Consider the following 26,466-nt stretch of genomic DNA (forward strand, 5'->3'; position numbering starts at 1 on the left):
GTCGTCTTTGTCAAAAAATATTTCTATCCCTTCCCTTTCTGTAATGTATATCCCAACACACACACCAACAACACAGGAATGTGTTTTAACATACTCTTCCGTTTGTACAGGAATATATCAATAAATTTATATATGTATTTTAAAAAAAAAAAAGTACAAATCTTTTCTTGATTACAAAAATATATTGACTTTTATTGCAATCGGAATGTTCAAACGATCACTGAAACAACGGCAAAGCATTAGTTTTCCAGTTTTGATGCCATCGTAGCTTCTGGAACGTCTCCAGATTCTTCTTAAATTTGCTTCTCATCTCCAGCTGTTCTTTGCTCTTGGGAAATCCTGAAAACCAGTGCTGGATCTGACAAGAGAGCATTGCAGCGTCCGGGAAGACCAGGCTGTTTTCTTCATGGCGAACCAGCTCATCTAAGCTACAAATACAATAGATTATCATGTTAAAAAGATTTCACACAATTGGTATTATTATTATTATTATTAATACTGTATCAGTGCATGCCGTAGAAGGATTTCGACCAGCCATAGATGACTCATAACTGGATGATGGATAGTCAACAAACTTACTACCAATAGTATTAATACCCGTTTAACACATTGAAACACTTAAACTGATTTTTCCCCCATCTGCAACATACTTCAGCAACAACTGAAGGTAGCTTCAGGCGGACTTAGGTTTAGGTAAGTTTCCGGTTGCAGCAAGTACTGATGTCAAAAGCCTAACTCAGAAACGGTTCTGATTTGTATGTATAGTAGACTCCCGAGTATTCAGCTCGCGACTATCCGGTCTAGTTTTCTTTTATCGTAATTAAATGAGGAAGGCAAGGCGCTGCATTGGAAGCGGGCGTCTGCTACGATCCTCCTACGTGACTTATTCAAAATCCAAGTTGTGACAGGAAAAGAGCAGCGTTCTGCTCCTTGTTCATTGTTTCGTCAGTGTGTAACGGACCTCAATACAATACGCTTACCGCTGTTCCTGATTAGAACTACAGTACTGTATTTGTAAATTATTCTTAGGGTATGCTTAATGTTATAAAGAAATGAGTTCATAGAACTCCAACCTATCCGGCTTTTTTGTTATCCGGTCTGCCCTTCCGCCACATTAAGCCGGATACCCGGGAATCTACTGTACTTTTTAATGAATTGATAGCAGTTACCAATTTTTACTTTTTTTTAAAAAAATCAACGGATTAGAGCTTAGGCATATTGGTTCGTGGTCATCTTTGGATCTAAAATACAATGAAATTGCAGATTTTGCTACGAATATTTTATCAATACTGTATTTTTCATCATCACTTGTTGAAGACAATTAATCACTATAGAAACGTATAGTTCATTTCACATAAGCTGATAACTCCATTCTCCCCACCTGTTTGCCATCGCAGAAGGGGAAAAGAAGTCGTTGATCTTGACAGGGAGGGATCAGGACTCTTCTACTTCACAGTGTCGTACAAAGACTAAATTTTTACTCCAAGTCGCTTGCAAGTGAAATCTTTCAGTTTAACGTCCCACGATTATGCTCTTTAGGATAAGTGAAACGATGATTAATGCAAGCGAATGATGATAGAAGAAATTGGTGGAATGAGAAAGTAGGAGAAAACGGAAGTATCCCGAGAAAAGCAACGGACACGATATTGTCCACCACAAACTTAGTTGGCAGAGAATCGATCCAGGGACCCTACGCACCAGAAGTAAGCACTCTACCACTGAGCCATTTTCATATTATACTAAGTTTTCATAAAAAAATAAGTTAATGCATTATATTATTCAGCTTACATAAATAATACAACAGGTTTGTTTATTTTAACATACTCCCCGTGCGGCTGAATTAGAACACAAGCGTTCTTTGGAGTCTTTTACGTCAAAAGTAAAACATGTAAAATTCTTTCCTAGGATTTTACACTTAAAACTATTTTTAAGAATATGTTTCTCTTTTTCCATAAATCGAAGTTTACTAACTCTCGAAAGTTTTTTTTTTTTTTTAATACTGTTTTTTTGACAAAGTTACGGTTGGAACTCTGAAAACCTTTTCTCCAAAATAAATGTACCTAACTCTGTCGGTTTAGACTGGAAGATGATAAGTTACTTATTCACGACCTATTACGGCCCTTCCTGGGTTGTAAAAGCCAATGGTTTCAGTTTCAATTTGTTTACATTATAAATATTATTTCTTGACATTTCACAAAACTTTCATACAAAATAATATTATATATACAGGGTGGGTCATAAGTCTCCATACAAGATGAGTAATGTTTATTTTTTTTATTTTCCAGGTAGTAAGTCTCCATACAAGATGAGTAATGTTTGTTTTACGCAGTGTAGTATTATCATCATTTGAATGGAGACTTATGACTCCCATATATATATATATATATACTTTCGAGGGCGTGAGTAAAATAGCATGGCTTCGCGGGGTTAATGAGTTAAGCGTTGAGTATCCCTGGCTTACAGTATAAACCCGTTCGTGAGGCTCGGTCGAAAAGTGTCAAAACCAGCAACTGAATGAAGTACTGCAACACTACAGCATAAAACAAATACTGTGGGTGATATAGCAATTGCTATTGATATCAGCAGAAGTTCTGTAAATATTAGCATCAGCAACCATCAGCTTTCTGTTGATGGATGCCGAAACAACTGATTTTTTTTTAAATATATACATATAAATTAACCAGAAGTTAGGATTTGATCAGAGCCGTCTCGGAGGGCAAATGTTCCACATAGATAAAGAAGTGACAGGTAAAATCTTTAATGGTTCAACCAGGCAATAGAATTCTATGTTGCCGAGACACGGAAGCTTGTAACTATGTGGTAAAAATTATCATAGCAGGAAAATACGTTAAGATAGTTCAGGTAATTGCAATTCATCTATCATCCCGTCATCTAGAAATTAAATGTCCGAATATTTAATAGACGCTCCTCGTATATGTTCGTTGATTAGAAAACAAATATATAGCTTTGAGCACATACTCTCTTTCTCTTTTCTGTCTTTTTCGTATAACAATGCTATGATGCATAACAGTACACACTTACTTCATATTCTTTCGTCAACGGTTTCTATAAAGGTAACCAAGAAAGTTCTATCGCTTTTTGTGAAGGTCTGTCTTCACCGTGTGGGTATATTCAACATACTAACTGGATGTGGCAGTTCAGTTACACCGTGAACTTGCGTAAGGACAGAGTGAACATGGGATCTCCACAAAGCATCATAAGGGCGTGTATGTGTACGAGTTCAAACTGGGGTCAAACGCCACTGCGGGGCAGGAGATATGCCAGGCCTTTGGTGAGGGTGTTGTGACTACGCGGACAGTGCAACGGTGGTATAACAAGTTTAAGGACGGTGACGAAACGCTGACAGACGCGCCACGTGCCAGAAGACCAACACATGTATAAAATGGAGATCTTCAGGCAGCAATTGAGACGAACAGTGGCCAGACATGTGAGGAACTGGGACTACAATTCAGTGTGAGTGGAGAAATCATTCGGCAGCACCTCCATTAACTTGAGAAGCACCACAAGTTGGGTCGATGGGTCCCACATGATTTGACTCCGGACCAGAAGGCAACGCGAGTAGACACCTGTGTTTCGTTGCTGTCTCGTCTGAAGAAGCCATTTCTCGACAGGGTGTTGACATGTGATAAGAAGTGGGTCCTGTACGAAGCTCCACGGCGCCGTCGTCATTGGTTAGCATCCCATGAACCGGTTCCAAAACAGCCCAAACCAGCACTGTACCAGAAGTTCCTCCTGTGAGTTTGGTGGACTGCTCGCGGCATCGTGCATCGGGAACTTCTACCAGCTGGTCAGAAAATCAATGCAAATGTATGTCAGCAGTTGAGCCGTGTTCAAGAAAAATTCAAAACTCTGAAGCCAGCACTTCTGAATCTCAAAGGGGTCCTTCTGTTACACGACAACGTTACACCCCACGTGGCTAGGATGATCCGGGGCACCATTCTACGCCTTGGATGGGAAACACTATTGCATCCGCCATACTTCTCGGATATTGCATCATCCGATTATCACCTGTTCCATTCCTTGGACCTTAAAGGGCACCAGTTCAAATCCCTAGTAGAGATGCAAAATGCACTTGATACCTTCTTCGCTTCACGGCCCACCAAGTTCTACCGCGATGGAATCCATGGCCTTCCAGAACGTTGGCAGAAGTCTTCGAACTGATGGGGACCATTTTTGGTCTTTCAGGTACGCCTAGGTGACTGACATATTGATGTTCGAAGGTGGTGGGTGAAAAAGTGACAGAACTTTCATGGTTACCTTTATAAATGACTCATTCGAGTAGTTTTCTTGAACCTACAGAGAATGTATAATTTTTTTAAAGAAACAGAAGGGATGCCCACAACAGTTTATACTTTCCTGTTTACAAATTCTGGAAATCTTTTTGTTTAAATTCTTGAACGCTTTTACCGGAACTTATAGAAAATAATGTAAAATGATGAATTAATAACATCATACTCCAATAGATACGTTGGAAAACGTATAGCACTACTGAATATTTTGCAGAAAATATTCTTTGATTTATTTTATCAAGTAATAACTTTATGTGTTTTTTGCGAAACTATTTCTATACTAAAAGTATGTTATTTCATTCACGCTAATACGATATGTACTAGTGCTGTTAAAATTCAAATCTTTGAGTTTTACGTCCCATGGTTATACCGGTTAGGCTAAAGGAGACGGTGATGATGAGTAATAAATGAAATGGTGGAATGAAGAAAGTGGGAGGAAATGGGAGAACCCCGAGAAAACCCACGCACACGGTGTGTACGTAATTGTGAGTCAATGGTACTGCTACATCTATGAGGGTTACGTCTTGGTCTATTTTGATAATAGTGATGTCAGGTTTGTTTACAGGTACCGTTACATCTGTTCTGATTTCTCGATCCCAGTGGAGTATGTATATATCATTTTCAAATACTGAGACTAAACTACTTGGCGGAACGGCCCGATTTGTGGGCCTGAGCCGCTCCACGCCATCTGTTTCAACTACTGGACTTGGCTGATATTTGAACTATGGCTTGGAATCGGTGATTAGTTCCATGCTATGTGTTAAAAACTGGTGAATGCTTTTTGCAACATTGCTGTGTCTTTTTAGATAGTCTATGGGAGCCATTAGACAATTGTGTTCAATTGTTTCTGATGTGTCTCCGCGTCTTTGCAGTTTTCATCCGGTATTTCTTGCTTCAATATGTATTTAGAGTGGCTGAAGAAGTAGTAGTAGTAGTAGTAGTAGTAGTAATTATTTATTATTATTATTATTATGAGATCGGGCTTAGTGTAATAATTGAGCGATTTCGGAAAACCCAATTAACAACTATGCTATGTTTTTAAAATACGCCCAACGTCATTCATATACACTCGTACGCTACAGAACTCACCAAGGGAAATCATAGGCACACACTGGGAGACCACAACCAAACATGTCAACTACTTTCATTGGCAGATCCAATCCACTCGATGACGTATGTAGACACACACCCAAATCTGCGCTAGCTGCAACATAAAAACCATGTATCAACATTTCTCAGTCTCCACGTACGACATACAAAGATTTCAGATGGGAAGCCACTGTCTGATCTTGCTTAACACCATAACCTTTTCATACGCCCTGTATTTTTATTCTTAACACAAGCCACATAAAAGGATTACTAGTCGTTAATCCGAACAAAAATGTGCCACACTTACTCTGTGTTAAATACTTCTCATTTGGTTTAGTCTGTATAGAAAGAGTTCCCACAATTCTGAGACTATTGTAATATTTATACTTACTTGGTGATGTTCCCAATATTGTAAATGTTATATTGGCTCCATAATTTCAATAGCCTAACTGGACATTTCACAAAATTAAGAAAATACTTCTTCTGTTTAATTATTAATTTAATTGATACGATGGGATATATATACTGCATGCCAATAATAAACGAAAATTCTCATACTTTAAACATGTCGGACGAATTGCTACAAAAGGCATTATGCTCTTTACGTCTATTGAAAAGCATCTACGTAATACGATGTGATACTTACTTTAACCCAACGTACACCAAGGTGGGTTAAAAGTTGTCCACACATTTATTAGGATAAGAATTGTATTGGATGTTTTTTAGTATCATGTCATAACTCAAGTTTTGTGTCGAACAGTGCCGTGCCATGGAAAACCAGCGTCCGGGGCGTGAGTATACGACGGCGCCTCCATACATATGAGTGAGGTGGACAGACTAGCCGCGAAGTGCCACCATGATTGGTGCGAAACGTAAGAAAATTTTCAAAAATAAACCCTGCTTTTCCTTCCATTTTATATATATATATATATATATATACGCACATGCATTTTCCTAACATGAATAACATTATAGGACCGCTTCCTAAAGCAGAAGGATGATTTATATTCTCTACTAGTAATATTTCAAGCAATTTTTCCTTTCTTTTTCCTCCCGAATTTTGCGCCCGGAAATGCCGCCTCATGGCACGGCACTGGTTTCAAAAATATGAACTTTATTTTCTATCATTCACTACTTTTTATTTCTAGAAAATAATACAAAATTTAAAAAAAAAAAAAGTTTCGTGGTGGACATATGGTACCCTCCCGTAGTGTAACGTGTTACCATACTGTGCATGAGGTTATTTCCAGTTAAAGTACAAGGTTCTGACACTACGCGTCGCTACGGGTATTACGCGTAAATGGAAAAGGCTGCTGGTTTCAGTGACATTTAAAATAAATAAATAAATAAAAGAATCATATGTTATGCGTAATACCGTACACCAACGGAGGGTTAAAAATGCCCTTTACATAAATCATTATTTTCTGTCCCAGAAAATGTAATATTCTTCTGTATTTTGTGCCTTCAGTTGTCTTAGTTCATAGTTAGTACGAAATAGAGAATATGACATTTTCTGGGACAGAAAATAATGATTTATGTGGTGGACATTTTTAACCTTCCGTTGGTATGCGGTATTACGCGTAACCCCTTGGTGTACGTAGGGTTAAGCAATTCAAAAATAAAGGAAGAACATAAATAAATTTGGATAAAGTCAAATTTTCAATTCCTTATAATCCTGTTCTTATTTATTCCAAACATGTCACATCATCATAGTGTTCGACACTAAGATGCTTCGTGCACTGTTATGTATACAACTTCAGCGTTATTGTTCATTAGGTTAAAGGTTACAAGGATGTTTAAAGAAAAATGGTCCGCACTCTATGTATATATACAGGATGACGCAGAAAAACAGGAACTTTTGAAAAACGAAAAAAGAAGAAAACATAAAAAAAAATATATACTGACAAAAATTAAACTATTAGGACTTGGCATTTAACAAAAGAAATATTGACCAAAGCTTCAACACACACTGTATTATAAATTATTATGTATTATAGTTTTGGATATCTACCATATCCTTCATCAGACACTATATACACATTGTAGAACATAAATGAAGATACAGACATATATATATATATATATATATATATATATATATATATATATATAGTCATCCTTATGAAAAAGTCTAAATTCTATTGGCTGAAGCCTTCAGCCAATCCCGTTGATCCCCTTGTCCATTTTCCTACCCATCACATGAAGCCATTTGTAGTCCTTATAAGGGCCTTTTTCAATTCCATCTTCCTGTCTATGCTATCCGAAATTCTCTGCCATAATTCATTAATAGGTGAGCTCCCTGTGCATTTCATCAGCTTAACTCTTTTATGTTCTATAGTATCTATATAATGAAATGAAATTTTTGAGTTTTACGTCCCACGATTATGCCGGCTAGGCTAAAGGAGACGGTAATGATCAGAAAAATGAATGAAATGGTGGAATGAAGAAAGTGGGAGGAAACGGGAGAACCGCGAGGAAACCCACGCACACGGTGTTTGTCCACCACAAAGTTCACTTGGCGGGTGCAGGGTTTGAATCCGGTACCCCATGCACCAGAACTGAACGCTCTAACACTGAGTCACCGGGACCCTCTGTCTATATAATGTCTGATAAGGGGCATGATAGGTATCCGAAACCGTAATACATTATAGTTTATAATACAGTGTGTGTTCAAACTTTGGTCAGTGTTTCTTTTGTTACAATATACAATCCAAAGCCATGGATAGTGTTATTGCCATTTAAGATATAAAATAATCCACAATATCAATTACATCTTTTGGCGTCCTTTTCTAGTTTTGTATTTAGGAATATTATTTCTGGGGTTTTCGGCATCTATGGCCATGTTAGCTTCTGATGTATGAGCAATGACGTCCCTCGGCGATCACACTATCCGAGGAGAGAAAAGGAAGAAAGGATTGGGAATGGGAGGAAGCGACCTGTCTGTTAGGTACCATCCCGACATATGCCTGGTGGGAATGAAGAAAATCTCTCAGGATGGCTGGCCTGAAAAAGCTTTTGCACTTTTTCGACCAAGTGTCTCCACCGGGAATCGAACCCAGGACCACTCGCAATATGTTCTTGAAAATTACATTTAACTGCGCCCTTTTCTAGTTCTATGACTCTTGTAATCTATCACTGATGTCCCTCACTGCTTGACAGGCAGTTCTCTGCCATCCTGTTTGTTTCATCAAGGCCAATCTAGTGTCTCTGAAGTTTTTATCCATGTTTTTATGACATGTTTCGAACACTAACATGACGTCCTAAAATACATAAACAAAAAAGTCTGATCTCTGATCTCTCTCTGTGCAACTTGCAAACGATCACTGTTATGGCGAAAGCACATGTTGACCGTTCCACTGATCCATGATTACTAAACAGCAAGATTGGTGCTCTATATGCCGTTATGCAGATACACCTTTTAAAAGCTCCTGTTTTCTGTGTCAACCTTTATATATACATACAGTATATAAACATGAGAAAATCTAAAATAGAAATAAAAATAGATACCTAATAGTTTAGGATAATCTTGAAATTCCAACCACGGTGTACACACTTCGACATGTTGCCACTCTTTCTTCGCTATGAGGTCGCAGTAATATTCTTTCATAGGTCCTTTTCCTGTGATCACACAGATTAACTGAGGAAACTCGTTGGGGCAGTTATGGCGAGCGTCTTCGTATTCTAAGAAATATAAGACAGAGCTCTATTAGTATTAGAAGTTAAAAACCACACAATTCAAAGCTACACCAATGCTACTAAGTCTATGTCTTTTCATTGACTTTTGACACTATATAATACACAGAACTACTAATTCAGTTTTGAAGTTCTCACCGATATACGAGAAACAGGAAACTTGAAGTTTTAAAAGTGCGCTAAAATTGTCATATTGCGTAAATGTCCTGAAATGAAATGAAATCTTTCATTTGAATATCCCATAATTATGCTCTTCAGGCTAAGGAAGATTGATGAATAAGGCAAATGAATGAAGATGGAACAATCGGTGGAATAAAGATGTGGAAGGAAACAGGAGTACCTCAAGATTTAGATTTGATCTTAGCGTCTATTTCAGCACCGACGCTGTATGAGAAGTGGACCTCCAGCTTAACTTGGGATTCCGAACCACATGAGCTCCTACCGGAAATTGAACCCGGGTCTCTCACGACAAGGGCGTGTACACTAACTGCTTAGCCACGAAGGAGCTCGTGGGTACGCCGGGAAAATCCACGAACTTGATGTTGTCTACCACAAGCTTATTTAGCCGTAGATTGAATCAGGGACCCCACGCACCGGAGTAAGCGCTCTACCACTGAATCACTGTACCCAGATTGTTCTGAAAGTTTTCAATAATGATAAAACATTGTCTGAAGAATGATCAACATGCGGCAACACCAACATGGAACGGTGCACTAACTCCAACTTGGAACAAGGGCAGAGTAGTACTGTAAAAATGGTGGCACTATTTCTACAGTGAAACCTACTTATGTTGGTCACAATCGGTTGCATTGAAAAGTGGCCAACTTATCGAAAATAAGTGCGATTGGTGTATTTTTAGAATAGGAATTCTAGTATTACTTGATTGAAAATTTTAATAAGCAATGACACGACAGCTACTTTTAAATAATGTATATAAAGTAATCATAACAATATATAGTTAACTACCTATTGTTAATGAGCTACAAGTGTTTTCCTTGAAGCAAAAGATGTTTTGAGAAAATCTTAAGGAAATTCATATCTCAAAACCACGGCTACCTTTCGACAAGCCGTCAGATGCAAATAGTTGATAATTGAGATAGGTAGCTTTAACCTTGAGAATTTTCGGCAATTACTAAGCTTCCCACTGATGAAACGAGCCGATATAGTTAATGGTTTTACTAAAACAGATAGGTTAAGCAAATACGTACAACCATTTCCTGAATTCCTGTACGTGCTTTTTCTTATTCACATCTTCCTTCACCACCCCTTTATCAGGGTAGTGTTCTGGCCATTGACCTCCAAGAACAAATCGGGGGAATCCACGCTTCTTTGTCTTCAGTCACAAACACAGAACATCTGCCTCTCATATGGGAATACGAAAGAGTTAAGAAAAATAACAAAACGTATTTTGCATGACCAAGATACGCAGGTAAATTTATAATTATCATCATAGGTAAACATTGCTTTAATAGGCCAACTTCCAAGATAGACAGGTGGCCAATTTACAGAGTAATAAGTAACGAATGTCTTATGGGAAAATGGAGGTTCAAGACGAACCAGGCCAAGATGAGCAGGTGGCCAAGTTGACAGGTTTTACTGTAACATGCTCCAAAGAGGAGCAAAACTAACGCAATATCGAAATTTTCTACTCCATTCGTACATTGAATGCCAGAAGTGCATTAGCAGCTGCACTTTTTTCTTCGATGAGTTTGGTCAGAAAAGAATCACAAGTCTAAAAATTTGACGTTGTTGGTCTCGAAAAACCTTCTCAACGACAATGAAACTGCAAAAATATAGTCAGCTGGAGCATGTGATATTTCTTGGGATAAAGTTGGTCCAGGTATCTGACCTGGGGACCCGCTAAGGGCGACCAGACTGCCAAACAAGATATTTTTTTCGGGAATTTTTCAGGTATTTTCGAATTTATGAATTCTGAGACATGTTTGTAGTATCGCCCGAAAGCCTGTCATTCTGAAGACAATAAAGTACGAACCATGAATCTAATGTTACGTACGAGCAGCAGATTCCTAAGAATTACTTTATTTATTTATTTTATCATTATTATTATTTTCACCAATTCCAGATTACATTTTCGGGTTAAAAAGTAAGTTCTATTTTCATAGCTATTACCTATTTCAAGAAATCTTACGGCAAGGAAATATGATACGCTTTTTAGATATCTGCCACATGGTCAAGCCCGAATTCACATCGTGTGTGGCATAACTGGAAAATCTAACTCATTCCAACAATAATAATATATGAACCATGAATTTACGGTAGGTAGGACAAGACTAACAGCATCCCAAGTGAAAGTCGGGAATTTCTTTTTAAAACCCTGATTTTAAAATGTTTAAGATAAGGCTACATTTTTTTTCCCCTGAGTTACTTTAATTTCGTTAACACTGCTTCCCAGACCAACGCTATCACTATAAACAAATATATTACACAGGAAGCCCTTACATCAGTACCTTCTAAGGCAAATAATAAGGTAGCAAAATCCTCGTCTTCCGTCCAACTGGTACTAGAGACAAGCAAGGCTGGTCTATCGTCTCGCAGTACGATTCTTCCATCAGCAAACCTTTCAGTGAAGACCGTGACATCGGGAACAGTGCTGCCAAACATTGGATATTTCTTTGCCAAGCGGACGAACAAATCATGTTTTTCCTCCAACGAAATGGGATGGAATATGTCAGCTGGCTTGTCATATAGAACACCTGCCCTACAAAAGAAAAACACATATCTCTCAGATCACAGGTGAATACGCAACAGAAAAATTCCAACTGAGTGAAAAGCGTTTTCTAATTGCATGAAATATGTGTCAAAAGAATAACTGTCTTAATACTTTTATAATACATTTTATGAGAATATACAATAAATATTATTCACTGATATATGTTAATAGAAGGGCACGTATATCACGTTTTCATCTTTCACTAGTGAGACAGCAGGATGTAGATAAACATTTCAACTACGATTTCTTAAAACAGTGGGAAAACTATGAACAACATTCAAGTTATCAGCTGATTCTGAGTTTCTATAATTTTTACAGAGCAATAACGTTAGAAATTAAATATATTCAACTTTGCAGCCGTAGCAGGTATTCAAAATAGGACCCATCGAGGGTCGAAATCATTCACGACGATTAACAGATATTTATAAAGGTAAGCTATTTATAATTCATTGATATGTATCCTATAGTATCCATCACCAAGTAGGTCCGCTTAATTCTAAAAAATGAACCATTTATGAAGGCAATTCTCTCCGAACTGTTTCTCTCTTCTACGAGTTGAAAAGGTTACGGAAATGGAAATAAAACTGCCAATTATTAATTGAACAGCAGAAATACATAATACGCGGGTGAGTCAAAAATTTTCTGCAATGTAGGTATATCTTTTTTTACATTGCTCATATTCACCTCTGTCCTCACTTATTTCATTGTTATGCTGTCGTGGTCATGCTGTGAAAGTATGATCCTAAATCCTCCATTTGTCTTCTTTTCGTTGCAGATAGATCATGGCCGTTTCATTAAAAGTTTGCACCAAAGAGGAACAACGAGCAGTGATCCGGATTTTGTAGTCGGAAAGTGCACTCGTATTAGGCACCACAATCTATTCATGAAATCCATGAAGAATTCAACCATGGTCGCACAAATGTTATGCACGAGGAAGGAGCAGGACGACCATCTACGGCTCCTTCCTCGTGCGTAACATTAATGCGACCATTTTTGAATATTTCAACCATTCGTAGACACTTGGTTGCGGCAAGACACTCTTCCCCGTATTCGGCCAGAAGTCTTTGAAGGATTGCGGCCCCTGATATACCTTCCGACCAGAAAAACCGAATCATTACTCGTTATTCCTCTTTTGTGCAGACTTCTAATGGAGCGGTCACGATCTACTGTATATGCAACAATAGGAAGACAAATGAGGAATTACGATTAAACTTTCATAGCATGACCATAACAGCATAACAATAAAATAAACGAGGAGAGAAGTCCGTATGAACAATGTAAGAAGAATTATGTCAAAATTGCGGACAATTTTTTGACTTACCCTCGTATTATCGTAATAATGACCTAGAAGTATCCTTATGAAGATCAAAAGTTCATTGATATTTCAAACAACTTTATTTCGATTGTATTTCATGATAGTTTCAAGGTTAAATTGTTTTATGGAGCTAGCTAATCATGTCTATACGAATGGTACTTGAATAATGATAAATCCATTGTAAGAATCTGTGGATCCAGTAATTAAGCAAATAACGGAAAACTCTCTACAGAGAATGTTCTATATACACTTATTTCAAGACTATTACGAAACATTGCACGCAATATACAGAGTGTATCAAAAGTCCGGGGTTATAGGATAAATTTGTTATGAGTGTAAAGGTACGAAAAAACGGAAAGTTTTTGGAAAGAGATTACTACCAATCTAAAATTTTATAATAAGTGGATTTTATTCAATATCAGTCACTTGAGGACTACAATGGTAAGACAGCCTATGTTAAATGAAGAGCCGTGTTCCCATGGGCTTTTACCATGCCAACAATATTGTTGGGAAACGGATTCATCTAGTTATTTTTGCATGCTCTTATGTTCCGTTCGATAAGCCTGCTGAACTGAAAACGTTGCTTTTTTATTTAGCACAGGGTGCCTAAACAGCTCATGCGATTGGAAACATTTAGCCACATTTGACTGAAAACCACTTATTGCTAACAAATTCCACATCAATTTCCATTTCTTAAATTTTTACTCACAATAGAGTTTGCCTACGGTCCTGGACTTTTGATACACCCGGTATAATATACACTAAAACAAAGTAAATTGTAAATCCACTCACTTTATATCCCATTCCCTTTCTAGATGCACCTTCATAGCTTTCGTGACACACAGATTGGCATCGGCCTTTCTTCCAAAATATCCCTCGAATAATCTGGACACTTTCACCAAAGGATGCTTCCTTCCTAGCGTCAGTGCGAGAATAGTATGGCCATAGTTATGCCAATCAATAACGAAATTGCAGCGGAACAAACACGAATACATCCAACAAACAGCTAACGTTGGGATCGCTGGCGGGTTTTGAACCAAGACGTGGTGAGACCTTCTTTTGAAAACCAATGCAAGGAATAATGTGAGTGTTTGCCACAGCACTTTCAATACGTACGCAAACAGTCTTGGTAAACCTAAAAGTATGGAAATACATTAGTGGAAAAATACATATATATAGAAGCACACACACACAATAACACAATACAAATCGCGTCGTGACGTTTGAAAAAGCTGTTATATTCTGTTGATTTTATTTCTGTCAACTCTGACGACCATATATTGGTTTCCTGTGTGCTGGGTCTCGGGGAATTATTTTTATATATTTCGCAAATCCCGTGGTTTGGTCATTTATGTAGTCCAAATCTCTGGATCATTTTTTGAACCGCTTAATTTATGATTCTTCTCTTGCGTTCAGTAAAAAGGGTAACTTCAACACTTTCAGAACACATACATTTAGTAGAATGGTAATGGATGTGGAAACACAGTTGTTTCAAAATAGGAAGGCGGCGAATATCTCATATTCAATGTAAGTTATCAGTCATAAGAAGAGGAGAAAAGATATACAAATCTACAGAATTTCAAGCAAAAATACTGAATTTAACATCTTTACCAAACGCAAGAGAAGAAACATGAATTAAACGATTCAAAAAGTAATTCGGAAGTTTTGATTACATGAATACGGAATCAATAAGGTTTGTGAAACATCGCAGAAAAATAAAGTCCTAAGATGTATTACACAAGAAACAATGTTGGTTCTCTTTTATATAAATTAGTGCGTTAAATGCATACTTTGACGAACATGTTATTACTCCGAGATTATTTCCTGAACTGTTGTTTATTCCATGTTTGTTTCTCTTCTGGTATACAAGGAAAAAATATTTTCAGCACTTAAAGGAAAAATTAAATAGGTTTTTAAGCATGTCCGCTTTTGAAATGAGATAACTTAAAATATAGAATACTATACGTTGAATACAAGGTGACCACCACCATCATTTTTTTTTTTCCTGCATGGAATAAGCAGCCGTTGGAGAAGTAATATCGGACTGGTAACATGTTCGTGAAAATTCACAGAAACAGAATAGCTTCTTCAAATGCCACGACATACCAGCCAGGTAAAGTGTTGATTTTTAATAAAGTGTTCTTATTTTCCTCAGCCCAAACATATTTTTTTTATAACCTACATAAAATGCGCACAATAAAAACCAAATAATAATAATAATAATATAATTTCAAAAATGCATTTGGATTGAAATGAGAACCTTAATGTGTTCATAAATACTTTCGTCAATTATATCTCTCAGTACACGCCTAGTTTCAGAACTGGCTTAAAGTATGAATTTATCAAGAAATCATCTCCAGAACAGAATACTACTAAAAAAAAAAAAAAAAAAAAAGTTCGGGAATCATGCATAACGAATTTCGTTCGCGCTCGATCAACTGAACTGTAAGTGTTAAACTGAAATATGGAAGGAAAAGCAATGCGATTACATTTCTTTTGTTTGTATTAATAGCCTACAAACAAATAATAATGTCAGTTACTTACATATCTAAAACCCCTCACTTAGAAAAGGAAATTACCAGGTGTTTGGCCGCATTTCATTATTCTTTTGTTTTGTATTTGGCAACACTGGAGAATTTATAGTGCTTTATAAGTGTCAACGTGGTGTGTGTGACTGCATAGTGTGTAGGTGCTTATGCATAGCAATTATTGTGTTTAGTTGTGTGTTTACAATATAATAAATAGTATATTGTGCAACGAACTTTGTGTTCAAAATAATACAGTCCACAAACATTAAATTGGTCCTTACCGACCGGATTTTGTTCCAGTTGTGCATGTGCGTGGTTTGCGAACTTGTGGCGCAGTATCTTCATTTTGTAGTGCATTGTCAAAGTGGTGCAGAATTATAACAATGGAAGAACTCATAAGTAAGAAAACTGTCTTGAAACGTGAAGTGACAAGGTTAATACATAAAGTGAACGAGAATAAAGACAAGTCTAACTTCAGTATCAAGCTGTACACTGAACGTGCTACGCAATTACATGGCGATTGCACAGAGCTCATTACAAAGTTCATTTCTGTGGGTGGTGAAAGTGAGTTTGCAAAATATGACGGAGAATTTAATGAAGTGCAAAATAAGTTGGACTCTGTCTTAGAAATTTTGTACAATATGCAGTCACCTAATACTGAACAGGTAAATACATCTAATAAACAGTGCACAGATGTGAAGTTGCCAGACTTAGAACTCCCTACATTTTGTTGTAGAGTGCAAGATTGGCTATCGTTTCGTGACTTATTTGTAGCTGCTGTTCATAATAACAATCGGTTAGGAAATGCTCAAAAGTTGCAGTATTTGAAGACAGCTGTATTAGGGGAACCTGCTGTATTGTTGCAGTCTATTTCCATATCTGATGATAACTATAAAGTAGCATGGGAGTTACTTAAATCAAGATATGAAGATGTGAGAGAGCTAGCAAATCATATTTTGAGCAAGTTGATTACTCAACCAGCTGTGAAGAATGAGTCATCAGGTGAGTTACGAAGATTGGTTGACAATAGTGTTCAGTGTGTGTGTGAACTTAAATCCTTGGGCCTTCCAGTGGAACATTGGGATGTGATTTTAATTTACCATGTGGGTGAGAAGCTAGATAAGAACACCAGAAAACAATGGGAGCTTTCATTGAAGAAAAACGAACAACCAACTTTCGACCAGCTGAAAGAGTTCATATTACAACGTGCCAAAGCGTTAGCTGCAGTGAGTGCAAGGTCACCGGCAGACACGTCTGCTTTAAAAACAAACAAAAAAAAAAAAAAAAAAAAAGCAACACGTTAGTGCATCATTCAAGTCCAATTGTGTCATGTATCATGTGTAAAAATAACCACAAGCTATATAAGTGTCAAGAGTTCATAAATATGTCAGTGAATGATAGGCATAGTTTTGTGAAAAAGAATTCGCTTTGTTTCAATTGTTTGACCTTAAATTGTTCCGTGAATAAGTGTAGTGTGAAGCAGGGTTGCCACACTTGCAACAAAAAACATCATACTTTCTTGCATTTTGAAAAGAAGGATAAAGCAGATCAAGTAAATTGTTCTCATTCTATAAATCAAAAACTAATTCCTCAGGTGTTGTTGTCCACCGCTGTCATAAATATCAAAGATAATGCAAATAAGTTGATACAATTTCGTGCTCTTATCGACTGTGGTAGTGAATTATCGTTTGTAACTGAACGTTGCGTCCAGAAATTACGTATAAACAAAGAGAAAATAAACATGAGCATATCAGGTGTTACTGGTTCTAACGTTGAAAATTCTCATGCAATAGTTGATTTGTGTTTTCAGTCATTGTACAGTAATAATAATATTCATACTAAAGCAATAGTAGTCCCAAGAATCACAAGTAACTTACCCAGAGTAACTATTCAAAATATAGGTATTTGGGAAATTGTGAAACAAGTAAGCTTAGCAGATCCACAGTTTAATAAAAGCGGCCCTATTGATGTGTTGTTAGGTGCTGATGTTTTCCCATTATTGTTGCTCAGTGGGAGACACGTAGGTACGAATGGAGCTCCGTCTGCCATTGAAACGGTGTTAGGTTGGGTATTGTGTGGTCAGATTAACTTAACGAATAACACATCAAGTGTTCAGTTATATTTTGTTTCTGTTGATCTCAATAAAACATTGCAAAGATTCTGGGAAGTAGAGGAGTTGCCAACTGTACAACATTTATCCGTTGAAGAGCAAAAATGTGAGCAGTATTTTGCTGAAACTTACAAACGTGATGTTGATGGTAAATACATTGTAAAATTGCCTTTTAAAGAAAATGTTGAGCCTCTAGGTGTATCACGGGACACAGCAGTAAAGCGATTATGCCAGATGGAACATAAGTTACAGAAAGATCCTGATTTATGTAAACAATATTGTGATTTCATGAAGGAGTACTTAGACTTAGGTCACATGGAAAAAATTCCTGATGTAGAACTTGATAAGCTTGTATCTGAATCTTATTATCTGCCGCATCATTGTGTCTTAAATGAAAGTAGTTCTACCACTAAATTGCGGGTTGTATTTGATGGTAGTGCTAAAACTAGCAGTGGAGTATCTCTCAATGGCAACTTAATGGTAGGTCCAAAATTACAAGATGATATTATCCCATTAATATTAAGGTTCAGAACTCATCTAATTGCATTGTGTGCTGATATAGCAAAAATGTACAGACAAGTTAAGGTAGATCAAACTGATTCTGATTACCAGAGAATAGTGTGGAGAGAAACAGTTGACCAACCTATTAGTGATTTTAGATTGTTAACTGTTACTTATGGAACCAGTTCGGCTCCATATCTGGCTGTAAAGTGTTTGCAACAGTTAGCTGTAGATGAAGGTTATTGTTATCCCAGAGCTGCAGAATTAGTCATGAATGATTTCTTTGTTGATAATTTAGTTTCAGGTGCAGCTGATAGTAGTGAGGCAATGGTATTGTACTCAGAATTAACAGCATTATTACACAAAGGTGGTTTCGAATTAAGAAAATGGTCTACTAACGACATGAATGTGCTAAATAGTATACCTTCTCACTTAAGAGAAACTCAGTCGTTAATTTGTTTTAATGAAGATGAGAATGTAAAAGCTTTAGGTATACAGTGGAATCCATCAAGTGATTCATTTTCATTTTCTATTGTTGTTCCCACTTCTAAGTCAGTAATGACAAAACGAATTTTACTAGCTGATATTGCAAAATTGTATGATCCGCTTGGTTGGTTATCTCCAGTAACCATTGTTGCAAAATTGTTGCTACAATCATTATGGAAATTAAAAATTGAATGGGATGACGTACTTCCAAATGATATTGCTCGCTCGTGGGAAGTATATTGTCAAGAATTGCCATTGTTGAGACAGATTAAGATCAAAAGGTGTATTTCTTCTGAAAATATTGTGAAATATGATCTAATTGGGTTCTCAGATGCTAGTGAAAAGGCGTATGCTGCAGTAGCATATGTACGTTGTATAGATACATTTGGAAATGTGCAAGTATATCTGATTGCTGCAAAGACCAAAGTTGCCCCTATAAAGCAAATATCAATACCTAGGTTAGAATTGTGTGCTGCAGTATTGTTATGTAGATTAGTCAATACGGTCATTAAGGCAATGTTAATCAAGTTTGAACAGGTTGTCTGTTACACAGATTCTACTATTGTGTTTCTTCATGTCCGAGCAAATGGAAAACATTTGTGGCTAACCGAGTATCTGAGATTCAACAATCAATTTTTATTAAATGGGCGCACACATCGAGCAAAGACAACCCAGCTGATTGTAGTTCTCGTGGTTTGAATCCGTCACAATTAGAGTCTTATTCACTATGGTGGAATGGGCCAAAGTGGTTGATGGAATCAGAGTTACCTATTGTAAATATTAATTGCAAAAATCTAGATTCTGTTCAATGTGAGTAAAAGTCTTCAACTGTCAACATGCACATTAAGGTTGACTGTACAATAGTAGATAAATTTTCATCATTATCTAGGTTAGTTCGTGTTACTGCTTGGTGTAAAAGATTTATTAGGAATAGCAAAAGTAAACAGGAGTTAAGATGTAGTGGACCATTAACTACAAAGGAGTTGTCAAATGCATTAATGCATTGGATAAAACAAGCTCAAGAATCTGAATATCCACTTGAGATAAAATACTTACGTATGAAAAAACCTTTGCCTTATAATAGCAAACTATTGTGTTTAAATACATTTCTTGATGAAAATGATGTCATGAGAGTTGGAGGTCGCTTGCAAAATGCTAATGTAACATATGATTTCAAATATCCTATCTTACTTCCAAAACATGCTAGAATTACAGAACTTCTTGTAAAATCTGAACATATAAAGCATCTTCATGCAGGTTCACAGTTACTTTTATCTGTTTTGCAACAAAAGTTTTGGATTATTGGTGGTCGTGACTTTGTAAGGAAGATTGTAAAAGGTTGTGTAACATGTCACAAACAGTCAGGTGTAACAGCCTCTCAATTAATGGGTCAACTTCCTGTTGGTAGAGTAACACCAACTCGTCCATTTTTGCATTGCGGTTTAGATTATGCAGGTCCACTAATGTTAAAAAATATGAAAAGTCGAAATTCAAAATTGTTCAAAGGTTATGTAGCACTCTTCATTTGTTTCAGTGTCAAAGCAATCCATTTAGAATTGGTAAGTGATGCTTCAACAGAGTCATTTATTGCAACTTTGAAACGTTTTATAGCTAGAAGGGGAAAACCTACTGATATTTACAGTGATTGTGGTTCAAATTTCATAGGTGCAAACAGAGAATTAAAATCCTTACTGAAACTTGTAACGAATGGTGATTCAAAAGAGTCTGTATGTAATTACCTCAGTATGCAATCTATAAATTGGCATTTTAATCCACCATCCTCACCTCACTTTGGAGGCATATGGGAAGCTGGTGTAAAGTCTGTCAAGTACCACTTGAGACGTGTAGTTGGTATCACTATACTCACATTTGAAGAAATGTATACAGTTTTGTGTCAGATTGAAGCATGTTTAAATTCTAGACCATTAACTGCTCTATCTTCTGATCCTAATGACTATCAGGTATTAACTCCTGGTCATTTTTTAATTCACGATTCACTAGTAGCAATACCTGAACCAAATTTGTGTGAATTAAAAATCAATCATCTGTCACGCTGGCAATTAACTCAAAGATTGGTCCAACATTTTTGGAACCGTTGGCAAACAGAATATTTGTCTCGGCTGCAACAAAGGCCAAAGTGGTGGTGTAAACGTGCTAATATCAAGGTCAATGATTTAGTATTAGTGAAGGAAGATAAGACATCTCCTAAACATTGGAATTTAGCAAGAGTAGTTGCTGTTCACCCTGGTGTAGATAATATTGTTAGAACTGTTACTATTAAAACTAGCAAAGGTGTCTTCAAACGACCAATTGTAAAAATTTCTCCTCTTTCATTTAATGAAGAATAATATGTAGAATGTGTAGTGTAGAGTAATGTGTAGAATTATATGTAGTGTTGAAATGATATTTCAAGGTGGGCGGTATGTTCGGCCGCATTTCATTATTCTTTTGTTTTGTATTTGGCAACACTGGAGAATTTATAGTGCTTTATAAGTGTCAACGTGGTGTGTGTGACTGCATAGTGTGTAGGTGCTTATGCATAGCAATTATTGTATTTAGTTGTGTGTTTACAATATAATAAATAGTATATTGTGCAACGAACTTTGTGTTCAAAATAATACAGTCCACAAACACCAGGGTTGGCAAAAACCATGGTTTTTATTGGAAAAACCAAAAAATCAGGTTTTTTTCGGTTTAAACCTTTTTTTTTTTTTTTTTTTTGGTTTAAATAATTTACTCTATGTATTTATATTAAATATGGACAGAAATTAGTTTGTTTCGCCTTGGTGTTATTATGCAACAAGGTTATGCTAGAAGGGGTCACATAAGCTTAAAGCGGAATCCAAACCTCTTCTCGGCTTACATCCAAGAGAAATTGTCCATTTGGACACGAAACCGGGACTAATTGGTCACAAATGCGATTGCCAACTCATTCACGAAGAACTCCTGATAAAAATAAGTTGTACTGATCTTTACATAGGCCTACTTGTTAATATAATTGTCAAGAGTCATTTCAGAAGGACAAAAAGATAAACAGTTACACAAGTAAAAACATTATACAGAATTATATATAAATCGGGAAACTTTCGCCTTAGCCATTGGGAAAATCCTGTTATTACTTTAAATGTATTTGTATGTAAAATTTTAAGGTCAACGTATCATAATCACTACGCTAAAACTGATGTATTAAATTACAAATTTGGTACGTAGATATCATTCAATAAAATTAAAATCAAGTCAAATCCAAGCTGATGTTGGAAGCTACGTAGGCAGTTGATAAATTTTGCCAATTTCTATCAATATATTTAAGCAATCTTGGCTTCTTTATAAAACAGGTATTCAGGCAGGTAGAAATATATAATTTGGTTTCGTTTCGTATGTTTAGGCTTAACATCCTTATGAAATACCAAGGTTATCACGGAGAAGACTTTCGCTTAGAGGAACACCTCGAATCGCTACTTGGTTTACACTTGAAAGATGGATTGTGGTTCGACCGAGAATTGAACACGGGATCCCTTGATTAAAAGGTGAAAAGTAGATAAACGTAATACGGATGGTTTGATATGTGGAAACGTCACCACGAAGTTCACACGATTTAAAGCACTTTTCTTTTCTTTTCTTTTTAACAGCTGGTTTAAACCAAGGATCTTATAAAATAGAGGATCTGCCCTTACAACAATATCTTGAAGCCATACGTCACAGTTTCGCCACCTCTACTCTACCCACCTTGCCCAATAGGATCGCAATGTTTTGAGCCAACAATCATGGCGGAAACGAAAGTAGCCAATCAGACGATTGTAGAAACGAGAGTAGCCAATCATACCTGCCGATGCTCGGTTGTTTTTTGGCTTCATCAATTTAATAGGATGAAGATACATATGGGCAGATCCTCTATTCATAACATCATTGGTTTAAACCAGCCAACCCTGGAAATTACTGAAGGTATACCTCTATTTTCCCAACACTAAACTTGGAAAATTACACATATAAAATCGAAAAAGAGTTATATTCAAAGTAACATCCTAAAATTCCAAAATTCTTCGTGCATGTCTGGTGGAGTATGTAACGTATAGTACGATTATCTATGTTGCAAAGGTCCTTTAATCATAAAATCTATTGTAACAAAGCTAGATATTTTAGTTTTAAAAAAGATTCAAATATTTCAGTTCTTCCACTAAAGCAGATTTCTTACTTTAAGAAAACGTCAATTTAATAAAGCAGTTTTCTTCATCTCTGGCTCCTGACTTTGAGGTACTATCCTAGCATTTGTTAGATGTGCTTTTATTGATACTATATTGGTGTAGTAAAATAATATAACATTTTACTTAATAAATTTCACAAATTAGTGGATCTGTCAATTATCGGATACTTGTATGGTTGTGCATTATAAGTTAGCACACTGTCTTCAGATACTTACCTTAATCTCAATTTACTTTGTACACTAGTATGATGTACAGTCCGCAGCAAAAAAAACCTGCAACATGAGCATGCGAGTTTATTGTGAAACTACGTGCAACAGCGCAGGGAATCAATATAACGTCTAAGTGGTACGAACCACGCTAGGAGAAACCTCGGCGTCCTCCTCTGCACACTTATTTTGGAACAAAAGACTTCGTTGTTTCATAATAAACTTACATGCTCATGTTGCAGGTTTTTTGTTGCGGACTGTACCTTGTACTTATCGGCTACCTTATGGAGGAACCGCAATCACTCGAGCAAATGGTTCTACCAAATAGAAAATTTATAGCTAAAACACGATGTGAAATATTTTTCGTGAAGGAATGAGAGTATGAATACAAGTAATTACCGTCAGTGACAGCATATCTAAATGAATTTTGAGTGAAAGTTTTGTATGAGTCAGTGTGCTTTTCCACTATCCGCGTTTATGCGTATACCCCCGTCGATGACAAGCCTGCTTCCTACCGACACCTTCTCGCTAACGATCGGCTCCCTACTGCGCTCCTGCCCTAACTTAGATAGCATTCGTGCTTTTTAGTGGTCACCTAGCACAAGTTGAGATCATTGTTTAGCAGAAGGGGTCCAGGAGTACTAAAAAAAATAAAAAATAACCCTTACATAACCTAACAAAATCTAACCTAACCTAATATTAATAGAAATAAGCGAAATTTTATCATTTTTCGAAAATTATGTTGGGCCCTACATTAATATAATCTAACAAACTAACCTAATGTGAACATAAACTACCGAAATTATAGCTGTTTTTAAAGAAAAAATTGCTTGACACCTTCTACTAAACACTATCTCTATTTTAGTAGACCAGTATAAAATTACTCGAAATATGTTGTTGTTCTTAAGTGTGAAAAATACCTAAATTAAAAGGTATGTGTGTGTGTGTTTAGAAATACCTAAAATAAAAGTTAACGCGTTAAGAATGGATTCCTTCGCTCGTGTTTTACGCTTTATAGATTTTATGCCATACATCCACACTATACTTATACTGAGCCCTCCTAGTCAATCTGCAAGTAGTAATGGATCTCCTCATTTAGTGCAAGCTCTGCTAAAAGAAATACAAAGCTCTAACCTAAACCGAAATTGTAAGGAATGTATCAAAATTTGGCAGAACCATCTGCTCGAGTAATACCGAGGAATCCAAACTTAAAACGCTTTTATTTTAAGTATTTCTAAACACACACACCTTCTAATTTAGGTATTTCTCACACGTAACAACAACATAATTCGATTAACTGAATACTGATCTTACTAATTTGTTCTGTAAATTTTACGTAGATGTGGATCCGCACAGTAAATCGGCACCAAAAAACGGTCCATGTTCCGTTACGGGGATCCAAAACTACACTGGAACCCCTTAAGCTAAGTTAACCTAACGTAACGTTATATTATGTAATCAAACGAAAATCAATAGAAGTGGTGTCAAAGACACTGGACCCCCTTAACGCAACATTGACCCAAAAAACAAACAAATAAAAAACTAAGTGAGCTTCAGAGACGAATTACCGTATAAACACCGTCCCATAAGTGCAAGGATAAATTACATTTTCCCTTATATATTAAAAAAATCTGAAAATATACTAACACTTTCTGAAATCTGGACATGATGCTAGCTTTCGTATTTTCACATTCTTGTTACATTTCAGTTCATGGATTGGTTCTGATTCGTAATATCCAACAACATCTACGTTATAACCTTCCTTAGCCAAGGAAATACAATGATATTGCATACGAGGACTCCGGCCAATATCACCTAGTACGACAACACATACACATTTTCCTCTTGTTTTTGCCATTTTAAAACTGCTGCCTTTAAAAATAATCCTATTATACATTGAGCAGAACGCCACTACATTCTCTCCTGATTATCAAGTCTTAATTTCATTAATATTTAATTAGACATTATTCCCAATTCATCATTCTAGCCGTAGTCATCTACTCCTTCTTCTTCTTCTTCTTCTTCTGCGTTTGGTTCTAAACTACTATCGCTTCCGCCATGATTATTGGCTCTTCTTCTTCTTCTTCTTATGTGGCGGCAACTAGTGAAGATCGCTCTCCCGGCAATTATAGAAGGTGTCGTCTGTCATCTGTCTGTCTATCGTCTGTCATCTGTGTCAAAAGAAACAGATGATGAATTGAGATGAATCTTGAGAGATGCTTATAAGATGCGATATAACGTGGATCTTTGTAAATAAAGATGACAGGCAGTAAGAACAGGTGGGGATAAAGTGAAAATGAACGAATCTACATTAAATGGACCAGACCGTGAAATTTATGAAGAGTGGCGAGAAATGGCGGGCGATATTGTTGATAGAAAGGGCAAGAGAAAATGAGATGATCGATGGAGCCTGTATCGAGACCACAGTTACAAAGTGGAGTAGTACGTTTTCGGAGAAGATATAAGCGTTGGGGAGTATACAGAATGTGAAGTCTGTTACGGAGCAGAAAATGGAGGTAGGAGGGAGAGAAAGTATGTTAATGAACCAAGATGGAGAACGGAGAGAACAAGGATATTGCCCAGTACCAACGTGCCTTTGTACATGAGGCATTATAAGAGTCCAGCGTTGATAATGAAGTGTAATAAGTCGTGGGAAAAGGTCAATAGGCGAGACTGAAAGATTTATGGGAGTGCCGTGTAGGGCTCCGAAACGGGCTGCGGCATCAGCTAAAGAATTCCCGAGGATGTTGATATGACCTTTGGACCAAATTAAGCAAGTAGTATAGTTGGGGAAGTCCGACGGTATAGAAGAAGACGGATTTCATAAAGAATCCAGGAGGATTTTTTGAAGTCCAGGGGGAAGATTGTAGAGATTGTAGGAGAGATTTAGAATCAGTTGCGATACAAATAGATGTATACTGATGCTGAAGAGAATGAAGAAGAGTCGCAAACAAGGCACAAGCTTCAGTGAGAAAGGTAGAGACACAATGGGGCAGTTTAAAGGTGTGAGCCCTCCTAGTCAATCTGCAAGTAGTAATGGATCTCCTCATTTAGTGCAAGCTCTGCTAAAAGAAATACAAAGCTCTAACCTAAACCGAAATTATAAGGAATGTATCAAAATTTGGCAGAACCATCTGCTCGAGTAATACCGAGGAATCCAAACTTAAAGCGCTTTTATTTTAAGTATTTCTAAACACACACACCTTCTAATTTAGGTATTTCTCACACGTAACAACAACATAATTCGATTAACTGAATACTGATCTTACTAATTTGTTCTGTAAATTTTACGTAG

General features: G+C 36.7%; 1 protein-coding gene across 1 annotated transcript; it reads right to left on the bottom strand.

Moving 5' to 3' along the window:
- Positions 1–162: 162 nt before the first annotated feature.
- Positions 163–25,205, bottom strand: Alg1 (ALG1, chitobiosyldiphosphodolichol beta-mannosyltransferase). The gene is made up of 6 exons (XM_081753976.1): positions 24,819–25,205; positions 13,931–14,273; positions 11,561–11,811; positions 8,907–9,080; positions 5,400–5,514; positions 163–428 (listed from the first exon to the last, which is right to left on the bottom strand). The coding sequence occupies exons 1-6, from the start codon at positions 25,066–25,068 to the stop codon at positions 218–220; spliced, it is 1,344 nt and encodes a 447-aa protein (XP_081610102.1). The 5' UTR covers positions 25,069–25,205; the 3' UTR covers positions 163–217.
- Between the last annotated feature and the right edge of the window lie 1,261 nt (positions 25,206–26,466).

The sequence above is a fragment of the Thermobia domestica genome, chromosome 3, assembly GCF_964235325.1.
Source record: "Thermobia domestica chromosome 3, izTheDome1.hap1.1, whole genome shotgun sequence".
Classification (NCBI taxonomy): Eukaryota; Metazoa; Arthropoda; class Insecta; order Zygentoma; family Lepismatidae; genus Thermobia; species Thermobia domestica.